Source organism: Aspergillus wentii (assembly GCF_001890725.1).
Source record: "Aspergillus wentii DTO 134E9 unplaced genomic scaffold ASPWEscaffold_3, whole genome shotgun sequence".
Taxonomy (NCBI): domain Eukaryota; kingdom Fungi; phylum Ascomycota; class Eurotiomycetes; order Eurotiales; family Aspergillaceae; genus Aspergillus; species Aspergillus wentii.
The window spans coordinates 2933394-2951723 of NW_024467834.1; the positions used below are offsets into that span (position 1 = coordinate 2933394).

Consider the following 18330-nt stretch of genomic DNA (forward strand, 5'->3'; position numbering starts at 1 on the left):
TACACGAGAGGGTATCGAGACATCTGGTGTCGTAAAACAATGAAAAAGAGAAAAACAAAAAGCCAGGCTGTAAAACGCTGATCCCAGTGAAGAAAATAATCCGTGATGAATCAATCAGTCGTGATGATGCCCATCCAACGCCTCGCGACAACGCATGAATAACGTGAATAACAGGAATAGATAATAAAATGAAATAATAAAATAAAAAAAGAGCCGATGAGAGTTGAATATCCAAGCACATGCCCTGTCATCAGCATCATGAAGGGTGTGAGTCATGGCGAGGGGTGTGAGAGAGAGATGAGTTGAGGCTTCATGATCAAGGCAGCATATAGACTGGCGGTGAGGTTGTGATGGATGATAGGCCAAACCCCCCTGGGCAGCGGATTTAATTGCAATGCGCCGACAGCGAGGGGGGAAATTAGATAATCAGGCCGCGGGGAAACAGTCGACATTCGGGCATCAAATAATAGGAGCAACAAAAAGAAACACCAGAAAAACAAGAGAATAATAATGCGACCGGCAACAGCGCGTAGAGCAAAGGCACGTGCATCTCTTGGGTGTCGATGATGGCGGTCACCTCCGATCTGGCCAGCCGTCACTCGCATTATTGTTTCCGATGTGACTTGTGATACTCGACCAGGAGCCAGCTGGCCCCACCCCTGATGACCGCTGTCCACCCGATGTGGTGTTCTAGAAGCCCTAACCAAGCAGGCAATAATGGTTGTGGCGAACGCGCGGACAATGTTACCGCAGAGGAACAGCAGCCTAGAAGCTGGTCCTTTGTCGATCTCCGCCGGAGAACTCTCGACCACCGGAGGGGCAACGTGGGGGTATTCGATAAGGCCGGTCGCATTGACGAAGAAAGAGAGGAAGAAACGAAGAAGAATGATTAGGGTATCGAAAATAGAATGATGGCAACGCCCGCGCTGCGCATTGGGTTGTGGGCTGTGGTCTGGTCTGATCTAAGCCCGCGCCTTGGAGGGCGATGAGATGGTCCGTCGTTTCTTCTCGGGAAAAGCTCTGCGCTTCTTGCTGCGCTTTGTGGTTTCGCGCTCGACAATGGTCAACTGAGAGACACGCAAAGCTTGCTGGGCACGAGCATGAGCCTGAACTTGGGCCAGGAAACGCGCGCGATGTTCCTCTTCCTCGGCTGCAGCACGCAGCTGCTGGATCTGCTGTTCGGTGGTGATGCTCCCACAGACAGGGTCCATAGCAGCCGATTCTTCTTCGATGACAGTGTCCGAGGGAGCAGGCGAGTCTGTGTAAAGGTCTTCGTCGGAAAGATAGGCACTGGCAGTAGAGGAGTCTGAATCGGCATTGAGGAGAGAGGGGCGGTTAGGCCATGAAGGGAAAGCGCAGGAGTTGTTCACGCCATAGAGGCTGGAGAAGGAGGATTTGCGAGGAGTGATATCAAGCAGCGAGTCTGTAGGAGAGCAGGGAGGGGGAGGAGGCATCGAAGAGATGGGCGAGGAAGAGTAGAGGCTATCGCCATAGCTGAAGCTGGAGTTGAGGGTGCTGGCGCTGTCGATGCTGGGAGTAGGAGCACTGAGAGTGGCTCTAACATTGGCCTGGTTTTGACTCCAGGGGAGGAATGGATACATTTTGAATGAAGATTAGATCAATATGGATAGAATATTGAAAGACGGAAGGATGGAGAGAGGAGAGAGGAGAGGGTCAGAGGATGAGTGAGAGATGATAAGTAGAGTGAAGAAGATCGACAGGACTGGGGATGAGACAGGCTTTAAGGTGTGACAGTGACGAAGGGTGGGATTATGGAAGAGCTGAGATGGGATTTTTGTCAGATCATTTTTATTTACGATAATAAAATAAAAAAGAATAAAATATCCAGTGCATGGATGTACGTATATCCACCGATCGATCTGGATGACTGGGGAGGATCCCTTGCGTGTTTGTTTTTTTTTTTTTTTTTTTTTTTTTTTTTTTTTTTTTTTTTTTTTATTATTCTACATCAGCGGAAGAGAATCCGGCGGGATGAAAGGGCGATCAATCATTTTATTATTCTTTATTATTCTTCTTTTATTATTATTTATTTATGAGAAGAAGTGATGCATCCATTCAGCTGGAATCCAGACCGGGGATGATCGGGGGGATCATCACACAGTACATAATAGACCGCTATCTGTTGTCTTTCGGTCAGCTGTACATTCTGTCTGTATATTCCAACAGAGAGAAAAAGAAATCATAAAAAGGGAAAAGTGAAGAACGGAAATGCGCAGTACGCGATGGAATAAATCAGATAGACTCAGGGATGAATCCGCGGATCTTCTGGGGATCTCCATCTTCCACTGCCAACCACCCGGTCGGTTTCTTTCTCTCTGCGATCGTCGTCAATAGTCTCTCCATCTCTTTATCCACTTCTATCCACTCCTCGGGGGAGTTGAACAGCTTCCGCATCTTATCTCTTTTGAATCCATCTCATTTTGTTTCCTGGAGTAATCCAAAACGCATCAAGGGATGATGCATACATCGTCCACCCCAGACAGATCGTCCAGGATCCCGGATCCCGTCGTGCATTCCTGCAGCTGCAGCCATCAATAAAAAAGCACCTGTACAGGATGGTACAAACAGCGGTGATACACCGCTTGCGAAGTTATTATCATCTTCATCATCATCTGCATACCCGACGGGAGACAGCCGTTGGGGATGGTGATACTATTCCGATTCCCCGGCTGTCTGTGCACTCTGGCGGTTCCCCAGATGAGATACATGACTATTTATATATATATATATATATTTTATATTCATCTATTATGATAATAAATATATTCATATACGATAATAAATATAAAAGTACGAATACCCAATCGATACATCCAGAGGATCCAGATTCCAGATACCAGCCCAACAATTACCCCCGGCCATTCTCGAACACTTCCACACGTAATGCATTGCAGGTGCCATTCCTGTGGGATGGTTGGATGAAACGACCCTTTAATGAAGACGGAGTAGCTGAGGAGATTATCAAAAGTGGGGTTTTTCATGAACCGCTCTCCCCGCTGATATTCACGTGTATAGAAGAGAAGAGATGAGAAGATGAAGTTCTTCCTGTCCTTGAGTCATGATATCCAGCATACCCAACGACCCAACGGATATCAGCAGAAAAGAACTGGCGGTGAATTTTCCTACAGATGCTCTGCAGCTCAGGCACCAATTCTCTGCAGCATTCGCCATTCCCTGTCTACCGCGCAGAAGGGCTAGAATGACTCAACTGAGCGGTGAAGCTGTTTGCTTTGATATCGAGAGAGATGGAGAGATATTGTGGCGTTGTGGTGTTGATGTGTTGCTAGTCAGACTCATCGGTTGGAATTCAATCCAGTCTGACATTTATATTAATTCCATTATCAATATATTTGTACAATTAATACTGCAATTTATTATACTGGAATGTAGGTTTTTAATATAATGCACGACTGTATGATAATGCAATGCACACCTGTCGCTATATATCCTCAATCAGGCAATACTGCGTCAACAATCCCCATCTCAACCTCATCTTCTCTCCCTCCTTTTCTTCCATCTCCAACTCATCCAACCATCCAACTCATCATCAATCCTCCGTATTTCTAATCTTATCATCTGACTACCCCAGCATCAATCAGAATCGACTTATTTCTGCCACCTATTCACATGTTTCATCCATTACATGCATCCTCCTGACAGCACATCCTCCCCAGACATCATACAGGCCACTTCAGGCACAACTGGCCCTGCTATCTTCCATCTGTGCAGTCCTCTACTTCCATCATCCGCAGAACTGACCTTCTTGACCAGGATCATCGAATTCCTTCCTACGATCCAGCCAACTCGCTTAATATATCGTCGCTCTATCCCGCCTTATCCCCGCTGGCTCCCCTCTCTTATCATCGCCCCCCCCTGATAACCAAATCTCCCATGATTCGCACTGGTTTTTGCTCAATCTTCAATACAACTGTCGACTGCTGCTCACTCAATAACTTCAATGATGAAAAAGACAGATATGAATGTCATATTCAGCTTACAAGTCGATGGATTTACAGGATGAGATAGCGTGGTAGCTACAAAATATAATGAGATTGATTCACAACTCCTGTCGCATCGTGGCGATAGATTAATGCCTTATCTGCCCTATGTTATCTCTATCTATATACCCCTACCGATACAAGGTCGCGATGTTACCCCAGTCGATAAGAAATACTAGTTTATTAACAAGATGTATCTTGCTGTCGCTCAATTGTTCAATTCTTTCCGACAATTGTGCCGCCCATCATGGCTTCAAAAGAACCATTGGAAAAGACTACCGAGTCTCCTACTATCACCGCAGATGTTGAAGTAGAACAGGGTCGTCTCAACGAGCTAGACGACAAAGACGATCCTACCTTGAAGGAGGATGAGCTTGATTATGATTCCGAACACTCTCCTTTCCCTGAAGGTCAGTCATTGTCTTTGGTCTAAGGATCATCGCTAATATATGCAGTGCGAGCGGTGGTTCCCGAGACCGATGACCCAAGCACGCCGGTCAATACACTGCGAATGTGGATTCTGGGAATGTTCTTCACCATCCTTGGCTCTGGAATCAATCAGTTCTTCTCTCTGCGATATCCATCCGTGCACATTGTGTCGCTGGTGGCTGAACTGCTGGCCTATCCATGCGGTGTCTCCCTCGCCAAAATCCTGCCTCTGTCGACCATCAATCTCGGACGACTAGGATCTTTCTGCATCAACCCAGACCGTTACTTTAACATCAAGGAACATGCGGTCATCGTGATAATGAGCAACGTCTCCTTTGGCTATGGAAGTGCAGATTCAACCAACATCATCCAAGCATCGAGCTCCAAATTCTACAATTTCGGACTTTCAGCAGGGTTCTCCGTCCTCATCGTCATCTGTGCCCAGCTCCTGGGCTTCGGCGTAGCAGGATTGGCTGCTCCATGGCTGGTTGAACCGGCCAGTATCATCTGGCCCCAGGTCTTATCGAACTGTGCCATGCTGGAGACTCTTCATTCGCGAGCGAATTCCGTTGCCAATGGATGGAAAATCTCTCGTCTGCGTTTCTTCCTCTATGTCACGGCAGGCGGCTTCGTCTGGTACTTCTTACCAGGATTAATGTTCACGGCTCTGTCGTACTTTACCTGGATTTGCTGGATTGCGCCCAAAAACGTTGTTGTTAACCAGTTATTTGGAATGCAGACAGGATTGGGATTGAGTCCCATCACCTTCGACTGGAGTCAAATAGCGTACAACACCAATCCCCTCCTTTCCCCCTCCTGGGCTGCAATAAACGTCTTCGCAGGCTTTGCAGCCGCCTTCTGGATTGTGGTGCCCGGCATTTACTACACAAATACATGGTTTACAGCCTACCTTCCCCTGATGACGGCCGATGTCTACGACCGAACGGGCGCGGCATACGACACTGCCCGAGTGGTCAGCGAGCAAAAAACACTCGACATTGACGCCTACAAAAACTACTCCCCTCCCTACCTTGGTGCTACCTATGCCTTTGTCTACGGCATCTCCTTTGCCTCCCTCACAGCCGTCCTAACGCACATCTGGGTGTGGCACGCAAGTGACATCTGGGCCGCCCTCAAAGGCAAGAACAAACTAGACATCCACGCCCGACTGATGCGCACCTACAAAAGAACCCCCTGGTACTGGTACGCAGCCATCATCGTAGTCATTACCGCCGTCGCCATCGCCATCGTCGAAGTCTACGCCACCAAGCTCCCCGTCTACGGCGTCTTCCTCGCCCTCATCATCCCAGCCGTCTACATGGTTCCCTGCGGCATCGTCCAGGGTATCTCCAACATCGATGCAAACCAAATCAACGTCCTCAGCGAATTCATCGGCGGCTACATGTTCGAAGGGAAACCCCTTGCCAACATGATCTTCAAAATCCTCAGCACAGACGTCGTAGGCCAAGGCGTCTACTTCGCCATGGACATGAAACTAGGCCACTACCTCAAAATCCCTCCTCGCACCCTTTTCTTCGCCCAGGGCATCGCGACCATCCTCGGCGCCCTCACCCAGTCCGGCGTCACCCTCTGGATGCTCGGCCATATCGACGGCATCTGCGACTCCGACCAGCCGGACGGCTTCTCCTGCCCCAATGGGAGAACCGTCTACTCTTCCTCTGTCATCTGGGGCCTCGTCGGCCCACGCCGTCTCTACTCCGCCGGCAAGATCTACTCGTCTCTGCTTCATTTCTTCTGGATCGGTGCCATCACCCCGATCATCACTTACCTCTTGTACACATATACCCGGCGCAACTTTTGGAAATACATCAATTGGCCACTCATCTTCGTTGGCACCAACAACGTTCCTCCTGGTGAGTCCTCCCCCCTCCTTCGCTCCAACTTCCCAAAGCGCAGTACTGACAACACTAGCAACCGGAATCAATTACTCCAGCTGGGCCCTCGTCAACTTCGCCTTCGACCATTTCATAAAACATCGCTTCTTCGCCTGGTGGACAAAATACAACTACGTTCTTGCCGCCGCCCTCGATACAGGCCTTGCCCTCAGTGGTATCGTCATCTTCTTCTGTATCTCTTACCCTGGTGCCGTGTTTCCTGATTGGTGGGGAAATACCGTTTACCTTGATACCGCTGACGGACAGGGGGTGGCTTACAAGTCGATTCCTGAAGTTGGTTATTTTGGGCCCCCAAATGGGACTTGGACCTGACTTATAGAAAGTACTATCACGTAGGAATATACGTAGCCCAAGTGGCGATGCTACTGTCATCCTGCTGATTTCATTCTTCCATTGTAATGGCTTTCGTTCCTTATTAAATACATACAATCTCCGAGGTTCCCCATCAACATTCAAAGAATAACTTAAGACATAAAACCGAGGTAAAAAGACACGTGAGAGGGGAAAAGGAAAATAAATAAAAGATAAAAGAAGAAACATGAAATTGAAAACACGGAACCCGAATTGAATGGCAAGCTGAGAAAATCAGAAGTAGCCAGTCAGAAAATGAGAGTGACCTGCCACTCCCGCGAATTTGAAATTATAGAGGTATCACCAAATTTACTGAAATAAGAATTAGCATTTTGCAAAGCAACCTTTAATCAAGTGACCCAGCTTACAGAAATTTCGGCCATTCCAAGGTCCTCGCCGCCGTTGGCAGCAGGTGGTTGGGCAGCCCCGTTCACAGGAGCGTTACCCTCTGCGGGTGCCGGGTTGTCGTTGGAAAAGTAGTCGATCATCTCGGCATCGAGCTCCTCAACGGTCTTGGGCTTAGGGCGGCCTGGGTTACGGGCAGCACCACCACGACGAGCACGACGAGCACGGCCCTTGGCGGTGGCATCGGTCTTTGATGCTGTAGCAGGCTTTGGTTGAGATTTGGCTTGCCTAGTCGAGAATAAGCAACTTGCCCGGGCAAGAAAAACTGACAGGAAACATAAACTTACACAACACGCTCGGTAAGGGGCTTGGGTGTAGGAACGCCTGGGGCATGAGAAGCGTCGACAATGACCTCAATCTAGGAACAGTGTTAGGCCCGACGATATCAGAAGCACAACTAGCATCCAATGCTTACCTTCATAGGTCTTCCATCGACAAGAAGTCCGTTCAGATCTTTGGCGGCCTTGGCGGCGGTGTCGGGTTTGCTGAAGACGATGGAGGCGATTCCTCGGCTTGTGCCATTCTGGTTGTAAGTGAGCATAACCCGCTTGACGGGGCCTGCAGACTTTGTGAAGTATTCCTATAGTGCCAGCGAATGATTAGTACATCCGTCAAGACAAGTTCAGTAACGCCCGCCGGAGAATGCGTCGTTTGGGCAAAACATCGAATATGCGTATGAAAGAAACGGCCCCGACCCCATAACAAAAGAGCATCAGCGAGCACACAGCGGTGTTAGTAGCCAGCAAGGCGAAAATCCCAGGATTCGAAAACCACCAAGTCCTGAGCCTGTTTCTGCAGATAACTCCAGCCAAGATCTGGGGAACTGCAATTGCCAGCTTCTATCAGAAATTCGCACATTGTTCCACTTTATCGGCCTCAATCCAGCTCAATTCTCGTGTCCGATCCAGAAAGTCGTTTATCAAACGTGCCAAACAGCCGCCCGTAAGCGTTTTCACGCTCACCACGAAGTGCCTGCTACCAAAACACGTTCGATATGCCATTTGACAATTTCCGACAGGAGAACGCCTGTCGTCTTCCCCCAGTGGCCCTCAGATTGATTCCGCTTATAGAGCATCGAGATTTGGTATGGACCTTAAAAGACCGAAATGGAAATTGCACTCCCTTGTTAGAGCGGCACTCTCACTGTCTCAAGTGGGAGACGCGGTGATCCGCGATTTTGGAAACGTAGTCTGGTCTACTGCTGGCTTGCTGATGCGCTCGCTGATGCCCCGAAACAAAATATGTGAAATGACAAAGTGCGCGACCAGGACTAGATGGTGTGTTTCAACTACCATCCTTGGTACAGTCTGCGGCGTAGCCATGCTGACGGATTTGTTGAAGCAAGTATCCATTCAGACGGGGAACGCTTTTCTCGCAAGACTACGGCAGGGCTCAACTTCTACTTTCGCGGAGCGCTAATGCGCATAGCACGCAGAAAGCTTATGGAAGGAGCATACTGCCTATGTAGTAATCCCAACGGCTACCACGGTCATATGGGAAGGACGTGGTAAACGGTCGGAACGCGAATGGAAGCCGTTTCGAAGGTCTCGAAAAACAGACATGGCGATAGAAACCCAAGGCGAAAGGCCTCTCAATCAACATACCTTGACATTGGCCTCATTCACATCGGAAGGCTACACAAGTTAGTCACCGGTCCCATCGAAAGGGTATACCGTGGAAAAAAGAAAAAAAAAAACTTACCAAGCCGCTGACCATGATCTTGCTCTCTGACGATACAACGGGTCCATTTTGGGCACCCTTTCCGGCGGCCTTGGCAGGCTTTGTGTTCTTCTTCACTCCTCCAACAGGCACGGCAGCTGTGGCCTTTGTGGCAGCTGCACGGCGACCTCCACGGCGACGAGCACCCTGGCGGCGGTTGACGAGGATTTCATCGAGAGACTTGTCGAGCTTGCCGGACATTGTTGCTGATAATAGCTAAAGCTAAACCTTGAAAAAATCGAAAAGATTCGCGGGTAAGAAACGTGACGGAGGACGAGTCACTGGTATCGCGCCACCTAAGAGTTGGTAGCGTTCGGGGAAAGGGGCGTAGAAAAGTCTGTTGAACTGGATAGGGGACCAGGTCGTTTTTAGACTTGCGAAATTGATGATGGAGAGATTAAATCAAAGCAGTAGATTGTATATGAAGCACACGCAGATGGGAGACGCGATGCGGAATGATGGAAAGGGGAGGAAGGGAAGATGATGGACGGACGGGCGATGGAGGTGAGGCAGAGAAGAGGAAGGCTGAGTCTGACGCTAGCCCGCATTCGGCCGCCTCCCGCGATGACTTCACGCGGTCGCTTCACCAAGCATTGATGCCTTACGGAGTATTTGTTTATTGCATTGAATGCAACAGGGGAGGTGTTTTGTTTATTATCCAGTAGATCTATCAGCTGCCATCAATTGTGGGCTGTGAATGGTTGCCCAGAGGATGATTCACCGGCTGCATGGATAAAACGGAGGCCCAAATGGCGGTACCCATGTAGATAAGGGCATTATTGATGGAATATATTCAATGAGAAAAACAATGGATATATATTGCTCGAAATAACAGTAACCAGGTCCAGCCCAATAAAAAAAAATCAACTCCATCCATCCAAACTCCCTTTACTGTGGTACAAAGAGAAGGCTGCTCATGTAGTTTATCATGCCAGGTAGAAATAAACAAGGGATTCCCAGAACTGCGTATCCAGATGTCAAAAAAACTCAGCTCCTCAACACTTCTAAACGTTCTCTCATCTGGTTGAGCGTCTCTCCTTCATCCTCGAACTCCTCTGCAGCGACCGGTTCCTCTTCCAGAGGCTTCTCTGGCTTGACACCCTCGACTTGGGAGAGCCTTCCGTGTAGCACCTCTTGCAAGACCTTGTCGACCTCTGCGTCTGCCTCCTCTTCCTCGTCCTCTAGTAGCTCATTATCGGGGATTGCATCCCCGACCATTTCTTCGATAATCCCGGCCCTCACTAACTCTGCTGAAAGCTGGTGCATCGTACCCGTCAATTCTGGCAGCCGAACCAGCGTATTTACATCTTTCATGATACCGGTCGACTTTTTGAGACTTCCTTGGATTTTGCGTACGGAAAAGGCTTCGTTTACTTGCATTTGCACGCTCTGGAGCTGGGCTCGGCTTGTGGTCAAACGGGCAGATTGTTTGCGGATTCGGACGAGCTCTCGCGCGAACGTCTTGGTTTCCGTAGAGGCCTGCTTGGCCTGCGATGGATTCCGCTGGGCTCGTCGCGAAGCATTCACAATGTACTGTCGTGTTTTGCTATCAAGGGTCTTCAGTTGTGCGATGTCACGATCTAATTGACGAGTGTTTGCGCGAATAAGTTGATTACATTTTCTCATCTATGGAATGGAAAAGCAACTGTAAGCAGGCAGAATGAAGTGACATTTTCTGAAGTGATATACCTGTGTCTGAGGATCAGGCCCAAAGAAGACTGCCTTGAGGGTTTCCATGATTGATTTCTTTCAAATCCCCGCGTTCCCCAAGATGCTGATGATTCTTTAGAGCCCAGTGTAATGATTATGGATTGAATCCCCCGTAGTCAGGTTATCAAATATTCGTATCAAAGAGTGACCCCAAGGTACATGATCCTCGCAACAGGTGGGGTATGATTTTGGACGAGGCTGAAAAAAACGCACAAGGGGTGATTGAATGATAAGATTGCAGTGATAGACTGAGAAGCAGTCAGCGTAGGCTCACTGTAGCCTGTCAGAACTCGTCTCTGTTATCGCTGCATTCGCATACCAATTTCGGTGCCAGCAGGGAAAGCAGCAGCAGTTGCCAGGTGGAGCGGGGCGCTTAGTCACGGATTCCCGCCTGAGGCTACAAGTGACGTCGAGTGCCCTCAGCCTCAGGCACTCAACAAACCGCAAACAGGGCAAACATCCGCGTTTCCAGTACTTTCTACTGGGCCAGGCTGAGCCTAGCACGGCTTGGGAAGATCATCAGCTAACGATTCATCGGCTTCTTCACAGCGTCTAGCCCTTCCCCCCTCCAAGTATTCTCTTCCTTGCAATCATCTTTTATTTCGAGACCTATCTCGATTCCCATTCTATCTCAACTATCCATCCTCGATCTTGTCACATTTTGTCATAATGCCTGAGCTTACTCAGATCCACCCCGAAGGTATGCTGGCCTGCCGCTCTACTTTCCCCGCTTTACTTGATTTTGTTGCTGCAAAACCCATCGCTTCTCATTCGTTATTGCGATTTTCATTCGAGACAGGGCTATCGTTGTTGCGTGGTGTGTGATTTGGGTCATTGCTAACTCGAAATTTTTTTGCCATCCAGTTACATGGGCTCAGCGCTCCTCCAGCACTGATGCTGCCCGCAATTACCTCTATGTGAACATCAAGGCCCCCGATGTTGCTAAGGAAGCTGCCGACCTCAACCTCTCTTCGAACAACATCTCTTTCACCGGAGAGTCGAAGAAGGGATACAAGTACCAAGTTTCGCTTGATTTATTCGATGCCATCGATGTTGAGAACAGCAAGGTGAACCACAGCGCCCGTGAGATCGAGATGGTCTTGCGGAAGAAGGAGCTCAAGGAGGAGTACTGGCCTCGTTTGACCAAGGAGAAGCAGAAGCTGCACTTCCTGAAGACCGACTTTGACAAGGTATGATACAATAGCCGGAGGGGAGAAATATAAAAGCCATGAATTGCGTTCACGACAGGTGCTGACTTGCTCTAGTGGGTCGATGAGGATGAACAGGACGAAGCTCCCGAGGATGACTACGCAAACAACTTTGGCGGTATGGGCGGTATGGGCGATATGGGCGAGCAAGGTGGTCTTGGAAACATTGATTTCTCCAAGCTCGGCGCCGGCCTCGAAGGTATGGGCGGAGCTGGTGGTATGCCTGATCTGTCTGCTATGGGTGGTGAAGAGGAAGAGGTACGTTATATTCATCTACAGTATAATTCGTTTTACTGACTTTGTTCTAGGATGATGAGGATATGCCCGAGCTTGAGGAGGCCGAGGGAACAGCCCCCAAGTCGTCCAAGATCCAGGAGGTCTCTTAAAATGTTGAGAACACGCTTTACGTGGTGGAATCTGATGACGAATGAGAAAAAAAAATCTTTCCTCTTTGTTCTCAAAGCAAGCAGCGTGATCTGCCGGCGAGCGCATGTTGCTCCGGTTTATGGCTAAAGGGTTTTTTTGGCATCCGGGAAACTGGCTGGCAAATGTCCCAGAAGTAGACCGTTATGTTTTGACAACGTCCCTTATTATTTACTATATTTGAATGAGATGACGAGGCAATTGACAGAACTCGCGCGTAATTGAAAGATTGACTGGTTTTTCATACTGGCCCACAAGTTATAGATATTATGACGTAGTTAGACATGCTTGCCCTAACCATGAGAACCTTCTCGTTCACCTTTCAATAGATATACACAATGAATTTAAGGACTATATCCATCAGACATCTTCTGCGACCGTGTAGAGGAAAACCATGATGGATCTTGAAATTTGATGTCGCGTGTGAAAATTGATGTCATCGAGCCCCATCGGGCCTTCAAATTCGAGAACACACAAACGACCACCAAAATGCGGAATACACACCATAATTGTTGCTTCATATATGAAAAAAAAAAAAGTAGATAGATGACAAGAGTCCCATAAATGCTTACTGTAAGAGTGTGACCAGGTGCCCTGCCGCATGCTGAGAATCAAAATCGATTGGCGGAGAGAATCTGTTCGAAGATTGTGCCGCCACATTTCTCTCTCGTGAAACCCACACCCCTCGAAAATGTGGAGGAACTTGCAACAACCTCAAGATCACCAACTCCCACAGTCGTTGATTTTGTAACTTAACTCTTCCCCTTGAGGTGTCATCCTGTCCCCCCTTGCTCTACAGCACGCTTAGAGCTGGTCATCTCCCCCGCCTGCCTTTCTCTTCAGGCTTTTAAGGTCGCCCTTCTCATTTTTATCCTTCGTGAGGTTGCGACCGCCACTCGCCATAACTGGCGCGCATATTCTTTCTTTCAGTCGATTGTAAATTAAAACAAAGAAACAACCGCCATCATGCCTCCCAAGAAGGTAGACCAGCCTAAGAAGAAGAAGACCACGGTCGAGGACAAGGTTTGTGACTATTCCCCCCACCATCTTTATTGAATACTTGAAGACACGAATTAATGGCTGACTGGTATCTCTTCCTTTTGATAGACCTTTGGTATGAAAAACGTATGTACAGAAATGACGTACCCTAAATCGGAGAGTGTCACGCAGGACGTCAACTAACCTGCAAATTTTTCTACAGAAAAAAGGTGGTTCCGCAAAGAAGCAGATTGCCCAACTACAGGCTATGGACAAGTCGAGCAAGAACCCAGATGAGAAGAAAAAGCAAGCCGAGAAGGAGCGTCGTGAGGCCGACAAGAAGGCCGCAGAGGCAGCCAAGAAAGAGGCAATGGAACTGTTCAAGCCCGTGCAGGTCCAGAAGGTGCCCTTTGGTGTCGACCCCAAGACTGTTCTGTGCGTATTCCACAAGCAGGGCAACTGTGAAAAGGGCCGCAAGTGCAAGTTCAGTCATGACCTGAATATCGAGCGCAAGGCGGCCAAGAAGGATCTGTACACCGACTCCCGAGATACCAAAACAGAGGAGGAAGAAAAGAAGAAGAAGGATACTATGGATGACTGGGACGAAGAGAAGCTCCGCAAGGTTGTTGTCAGCAAACACGGTAACCCCCGAACGACCACCGACAAGGTCTGCAAATACTTCATCGATGCTGTCGAGAACCAGAAATACGGTTGGTTCTGGACTTGTCCCAATGGTGGTGACAAGTGCATGTACAAGCATAGCTTGCCGCCTGGGTATGTTTCTTCCCATTGCCGTAGATGCGCATTTGTTCAAAAGCTAATCTAAAACTCCATACAGATTCATTCTGAAGACGAAGGAGCAGAGAGCGGCCGAGAAGGCCTTGATGGACAAGTCGCCACTCAACACTTTGACGCTTGAAGATTGGCTGGAATCCGAACGACACAAGCTTACTGGCACACTTACACCGGTTACACCAGAGACGTTTGCCATCTGGAAGAAGGGCCGCCTCGACAAGAAGGCCGCCGAAGAACAAGCCCGGACCGCCAAGGAAGCCACTGGACGTTCGATGTTCGAGAGCGGCGACTGGAAGGCAGATGATGAGAGCAGTGAAGAAGAGGACGAGGATGATGGAGCTTTCAACATTACAGCACTGCGGAGGGAGACCGAGAGGCTGCGCGAGCAGAGAGAAGAGGAGCGCCTGGCGAAGCTCAACGGACTGCCACTTCCAACGACGACACAAGACGCCGATTGAGTCCTGTGCGACTCCAAAAAGACTAGATTACCGGGGCTTTCGGGATCTCCCGCACTGGGATCGGTGTAGCCAACCGTTCTCCAGACTTGTGGTGTAGATTGTGATGGCGGATGGTCAAATACGCTGCTGCTTATCTGGAGTTTATATGTTGACAGACCAGATAATCAGCTGTGTGTTGGCTTCTTCTGTGGAAGGCTCGGGTTGGGTGGTGTCGTCTGTCATCTCTCCCCTTCGTGCTCAACATGACTATTAAGTTCGGAATTGCTTCCGGAAGCATGTATGTGGAGGGACTCTTAAGACAGACAAGGAAGGGAAACATAGGATTGAGACAAATCCTTTGTCTGTGGGAGGAGTGAATAACTGACATCTGTTATGCCAGCTTTTTGTACTTAAAAGTTCGTTTGTCTAGAATGGACCCTTTTTTTTTTTTTTCTCTTTGTTTTTTGCTCATCACCCCATCTTTAACACACCACTGTCGGTGAGAATACTCACCTTATTCGCTCTCCTGTTCAATTAACTATTCAACAGGAATTTGACTTTAGATACATGGCAACTGGCGTACAGCCAGTAAATCTACAGCGACGCTTTCTGCCTCAACAACCCACCCTCAAACATCAACAACACAACATCCTCAGCTACACCCCTCGACAGCTCAAACCCCCTGCCACCAGCCCCATACGCATGAACCACAAATCGGCCCTCGGCGACCTTCTCCGTCTCAATTCTCATCCCACCCTCTCTCGCAGGCCGACGACCAACAATATCCCGGATGACATCAAACTGACCACCACTCTCCGCCGTGAAGGGGAACCATTTGGCTGCGTTTGCGAGAAGCTGGGCCCTTGTTTCTGGACACGGGTTGGGATCCCAGTTGTGGGGTTCTTTGGTGCCTCCGATTATCGTTCCTCCGTCGAGGGGACGGGGGATGCAGAAGGACCAGGTGCCGTCGGAGTTTTGTCTGGTGAGGGTTACATTGCAGGGGTTTCGGATGAGACAGGTTTGGCCTTGAAGGTATGATTAGAATCGAGGATTTAAGTATGGAAAGAGGAAAAAGAGAGAGAGAGAGAGCAAACAAACCTCGGATAATGAATGATTTAGGATCCCCCATTCCCGTCCCAGAACAATTCACCACTGTCCTGACATTATCGGCCAAATGGAACGCCTCCTTTGGATCAGCTAGGGTGTACTCCCTCTTCTGGCCCCCTTTCAAGATGAACTTGCGCAGCATATACGCACAGTACACCGGCGAATTAATCACAAACGTCTGATAGCGCACACCCCATTTCACATCCGGGGGCAGCTCATCCTGCGACAACTGCTTAAATCCATCTAGATGGCCATACCCATTTTGGACACTCTCTGCGTCCTTGTATTCGGCCGGGGGGTTTTCGAGATACTCGATTCCCTCGATTGGCTCAATACCCGCTGCTGGGTCCTGGGAGGCAAGTTTCTTGAAGTAATTATATGTCCGCCGGGCCTGGTTTTCCTCGCGGATGAACTGCGGCGATGAACCGGGGACGGGACGGTAGTGGGCACCAGCCCAGGGAGAGGCGTAGTTGACAGAGGTGGAATCGGGAAAGTCTTTGGCGACAAGGAGGATGGATTGCGTAGGGAGGAGGTGTTGTTGAATGTAGAGGGCTGTGGAGAGGCCGGTTACACCGGCTCTGTTGTAGTGTTAGATGTGTTTAATTGGGTGTTTTGAATGTCACATTTACCCTATTACGACTATAGTCTCGGTTTCTGGCATTTTGAATGAATTGAAGATGAGATGAGGTGATGATGTTCAAGATGTGAAATTGTGAATCATCCGGGATCATGGCGCTAAGGAGATAAGCCCTTCCCCGCAAACCCGAGCCGAGGAGTGATATCTAACGGTTATATGAGGGAATTACCTAACGGAGTAATTGCGCGACTTTTGCTACCTACTGTAATACTGCTTAGCTCTTGGCGATTCCGTTCATTTGCATTTACAGAATACTTCTACAGTAACTCATCCTACGAAACACTAGCAAGGCTTCAAAAGGCTCCATTTGCACCTTGATGTACTGTACTTATGTTTGTTATCATCATAAAGACGTGCGACATAATTCATACCGTCGATACTTAGCTTTAACCCCAGACCATCTTTGCAATCTCACTGTCTTGGGTTGCTTCCTTGCCATTGGACATGTCTTCATTCCCTTCTCTGTAACGCCATCGCTTCCCCATGATCTCTTTGTAAGATTCAACATTCATGTTGCCACGCATGATACTTTCCGATAATGGCATTGCTGGCTGAATTCCATCCAGAGGCTTCATCTTGACATCGAGGTCAGGAGCAATGAACAGAACAGCACAGAGACGACGGACACCCGGAGTGCGTCTGACACGATGTCTGGCTGCGCGGATGCGTCCACCACTCGAAACAACAGCGCACCAGCCAGTCAGAATGACAGTGGCATATCCTGGAACGGGAACCCATATACCAGGGGCATCTGAGTCCTCCAGCTCCAGACCAGACGTGCCGTCCTGGAAGATGATGCTGAAGGTTCCGTAGTCGGTGTGGGCGCCACATCCATTGGAGCACTCGGGAGCCGCAGTCTCAGGGTTATAGTCACACAGCCGGAAGTTCATGTTCTAGTTCTTGTGTGCCGTAGCTAGATCGGCACCAGCGAGGACACCCAGAAAGGAGAGCATGGAGGGGACATAGTCGGAGCTGATGGTGTTAAAGAAAGAAATCACGTCATCAAGGCCATGATCAGACAATGAGCCCTGCAGAGAAGCTGGAGTCAAGGAGATCCGAGCAGGTGAGAGATCGATGGTGAACTTCTGGTCTGACGACATGTTATGCGTGGCTGCTGTCTTCAAGATACCACGGCGAGGATAGGTTGCATTGAGCTTTGCTGCATCGTCAGGGTGAGCACGTAGATGGCCAAAGAGCTCACGAATAGATGTGAATGGTGCTTCAACACCAAGCTTGATTGAAACAGTTGTGGAGTTGGAGCCTCAGGCGATGGAGCCTCTGGGCGAGTCTGACGGAGTATGGGTGACGCTTGAGATGGCCGGAGTGTGGCTGCTGGCAATGCTAGCGGTCGCCATGATTGTGTCCAAGTTGAAGATTATGGGAGAAGGTCGATTGAGTGTAGTTGAAGCAGTTGAAACAGCTGAAACAGCCGCCAGAATCAATTGCTTTGTTTTGAGTACTATGTAGAAGAACCCCACCCCCACCAAGTCAATACGTCACTGATTATCACGTGGAAGAGGAGGAGTCGCAATCACAAAGCCATTCAAAGCCAAAAGATATCCAGACATTGGATGTGAATATGGAAATGCCAACTGAAGATATTACAAGAGTATGCAAATTGTGCACATCATCAAAGTGGAAGGCTAGATGCACTGCTAGCAACAGGGGTGCTTTATCAATGCGATGCTTGCATGGATGCGCCGTCAGCGTAAGCTATCTATCAAATAGGGCTGTCGGATGAATTTGCTTTTCTCCATTTCTTTTTCTGACAGTCGATACGAATATGACATGTCGCTAAGATACTCCCATTCGTAAACGGTTCCTCGTTAATTGTATACGAGCGGTGGCTGGATATCGAACCGGATCGTCTGAGCTCCTGAACGCCCCCGCAGTCTCTCAGGATAGCTCCTCGACGCTAAGGATGCCAGTCACGAAGCTGTTTGCCATCACATCACATTGCATCACAGTCGAGAAACGTCATCGGGTTGGGAAATAGTCTCGAGTTATACTTTGGACGGGAAGTCCGGGTGGTGACATGCGTGGTGGGAGGTTGGATCTCACCGTCAATCATGAAGCTATCCTAGTCACATCCGATGGGATTTTCAACATAATTTGCGACTCATGTTGTCGACAAAAACGCACATTCCCACCTAATTTGCGACATGTACTTCTCTTCCTAATCCTCTTAATTATGGC

General features: G+C 48.9%; 9 protein-coding genes across 9 annotated transcripts; 3 read left to right on the top strand and 6 right to left on the bottom strand.

Annotated features, from left to right (window-relative positions):
- Nucleotides 1-154: 154 nt before the first annotated feature.
- On the bottom strand, nucleotides 155-784 carry ASPWEDRAFT_452790 (uncharacterized protein). Its single transcript, XM_040836490.1, has one exon. It carries the CDS (start codon nucleotides 603-605, stop codon nucleotides 273-275), a length of 333 nt encoding a protein of 110 aa, XP_040691096.1. The 5' UTR covers nucleotides 606-784; the 3' UTR covers nucleotides 155-272.
- ASPWEDRAFT_452813 (uncharacterized protein) lies at nucleotides 784-1705 on the bottom strand. The gene has a single exon (XM_040836491.1). It carries the CDS (start codon nucleotides 1599-1601, stop codon nucleotides 963-965), a length of 639 nt encoding a protein of 212 aa, XP_040691097.1. The 5' UTR covers nucleotides 1602-1705; the 3' UTR covers nucleotides 784-962.
- Nucleotides 1706-4266: 2561 nt separating this feature from the next.
- Nucleotides 4267-6676, top strand: optD (small oligopeptide transporter, OPT family; the record flags this gene model as incomplete). The annotated part of the gene is made up of 3 exons (XM_040827973.1): nucleotides 4267-4429; nucleotides 4481-6322; nucleotides 6381-6676. 3 exons carry the CDS (start codon nucleotides 4267-4269, stop codon nucleotides 6674-6676), a joined length of 2301 nt encoding a protein of 766 aa, XP_040691098.1.
- A 389-nt stretch (nucleotides 6677-7065) lies between these two features.
- On the bottom strand, nucleotides 7066-9040 carry ASPWEDRAFT_170904 (putative RNA annealing protein Yra1; the record flags this gene model as incomplete). Its single annotated transcript, XM_040830695.1, has 5 exons — nucleotides 7066-7348; nucleotides 7408-7478; nucleotides 7536-7700; nucleotides 8725-8754; nucleotides 8822-9040. The coding sequence occupies 5 exons, from the start codon at nucleotides 9038-9040 to the stop codon at nucleotides 7066-7068; spliced, it is 768 nt and encodes a 255-aa protein (XP_040691099.1).
- A 786-nt stretch (nucleotides 9041-9826) lies between these two features.
- On the bottom strand, nucleotides 9827-10576 carry ASPWEDRAFT_108804 (ESCRT-III subunit protein VPS24; the record flags this gene model as incomplete). The annotated part of the gene is made up of 2 exons (XM_040828021.1): nucleotides 9827-10465; nucleotides 10529-10576. 2 exons carry the CDS (start codon nucleotides 10574-10576, stop codon nucleotides 9827-9829), a joined length of 687 nt encoding a protein of 228 aa, XP_040691100.1.
- Nucleotides 10577-11218: 642 nt separating this feature from the next.
- Nucleotides 11219-12143, top strand: wos2 (Hsp90 cochaperone SBA1; the record flags this gene model as incomplete). Its single annotated transcript, XM_040830696.1, has 4 exons — nucleotides 11219-11249; nucleotides 11414-11739; nucleotides 11815-12015; nucleotides 12066-12143. 4 exons carry the CDS (start codon nucleotides 11219-11221, stop codon nucleotides 12141-12143), a joined length of 636 nt encoding a protein of 211 aa, XP_040691101.1.
- A 1003-nt stretch (nucleotides 12144-13146) lies between these two features.
- Nucleotides 13147-14411, top strand: ASPWEDRAFT_108415 (translation machinery-associated protein TMA46; the record flags this gene model as incomplete). The annotated part of the gene is made up of 4 exons (XM_040827987.1): nucleotides 13147-13203; nucleotides 13288-13305; nucleotides 13382-13932; nucleotides 13997-14411. 4 exons carry the CDS (start codon nucleotides 13147-13149, stop codon nucleotides 14409-14411), a joined length of 1041 nt encoding a protein of 346 aa, XP_040691102.1.
- A 573-nt stretch (nucleotides 14412-14984) lies between these two features.
- Nucleotides 14985-16158, bottom strand: ASPWEDRAFT_26819 (FAD-dependent oxidoreductase; the record flags this gene model as incomplete). Its single annotated transcript, XM_040832904.1, has 3 exons — nucleotides 14985-15415; nucleotides 15489-16075; nucleotides 16127-16158. The coding sequence occupies 3 exons, from the start codon at nucleotides 16156-16158 to the stop codon at nucleotides 14985-14987; spliced, it is 1050 nt and encodes a 349-aa protein (XP_040691103.1).
- A 181-nt stretch (nucleotides 16159-16339) lies between these two features.
- Nucleotides 16340-17368, bottom strand: ASPWEDRAFT_453268 (uncharacterized protein). Its single transcript, XM_040836506.1, has one exon. The coding sequence runs from the start codon at nucleotides 17022-17024 to the stop codon at nucleotides 16521-16523; it is 504 nt and encodes a 167-aa protein (XP_040691104.1). The 5' UTR covers nucleotides 17025-17368; the 3' UTR covers nucleotides 16340-16520.
- Between the last annotated feature and the right edge of the window lie 962 nt (nucleotides 17369-18330).

What these genes read in the sequence shown, in the direction of transcription:
- ASPWEDRAFT_452790 (XM_040836490.1), bottom strand. Translation starts at nt 605, where the DNA reads ATGCGAGTGACGGCTGGCCAGATCGGAGGTGACCGCCATCATCGACAC.
- ASPWEDRAFT_452813 (XM_040836491.1), bottom strand. Translation starts at nt 1,601, where the DNA reads ATGTATCCATTCCTCCCCTGGAGTCAAAACCAGGCCAATGTTAGAGCC.
- ASPWEDRAFT_453268 (XM_040836506.1), bottom strand. Translation starts at nt 17,024, where the DNA reads ATGAACTTCCGGCTGTGTGACTATAACCCTGAGACTGCGGCTCCCGAG.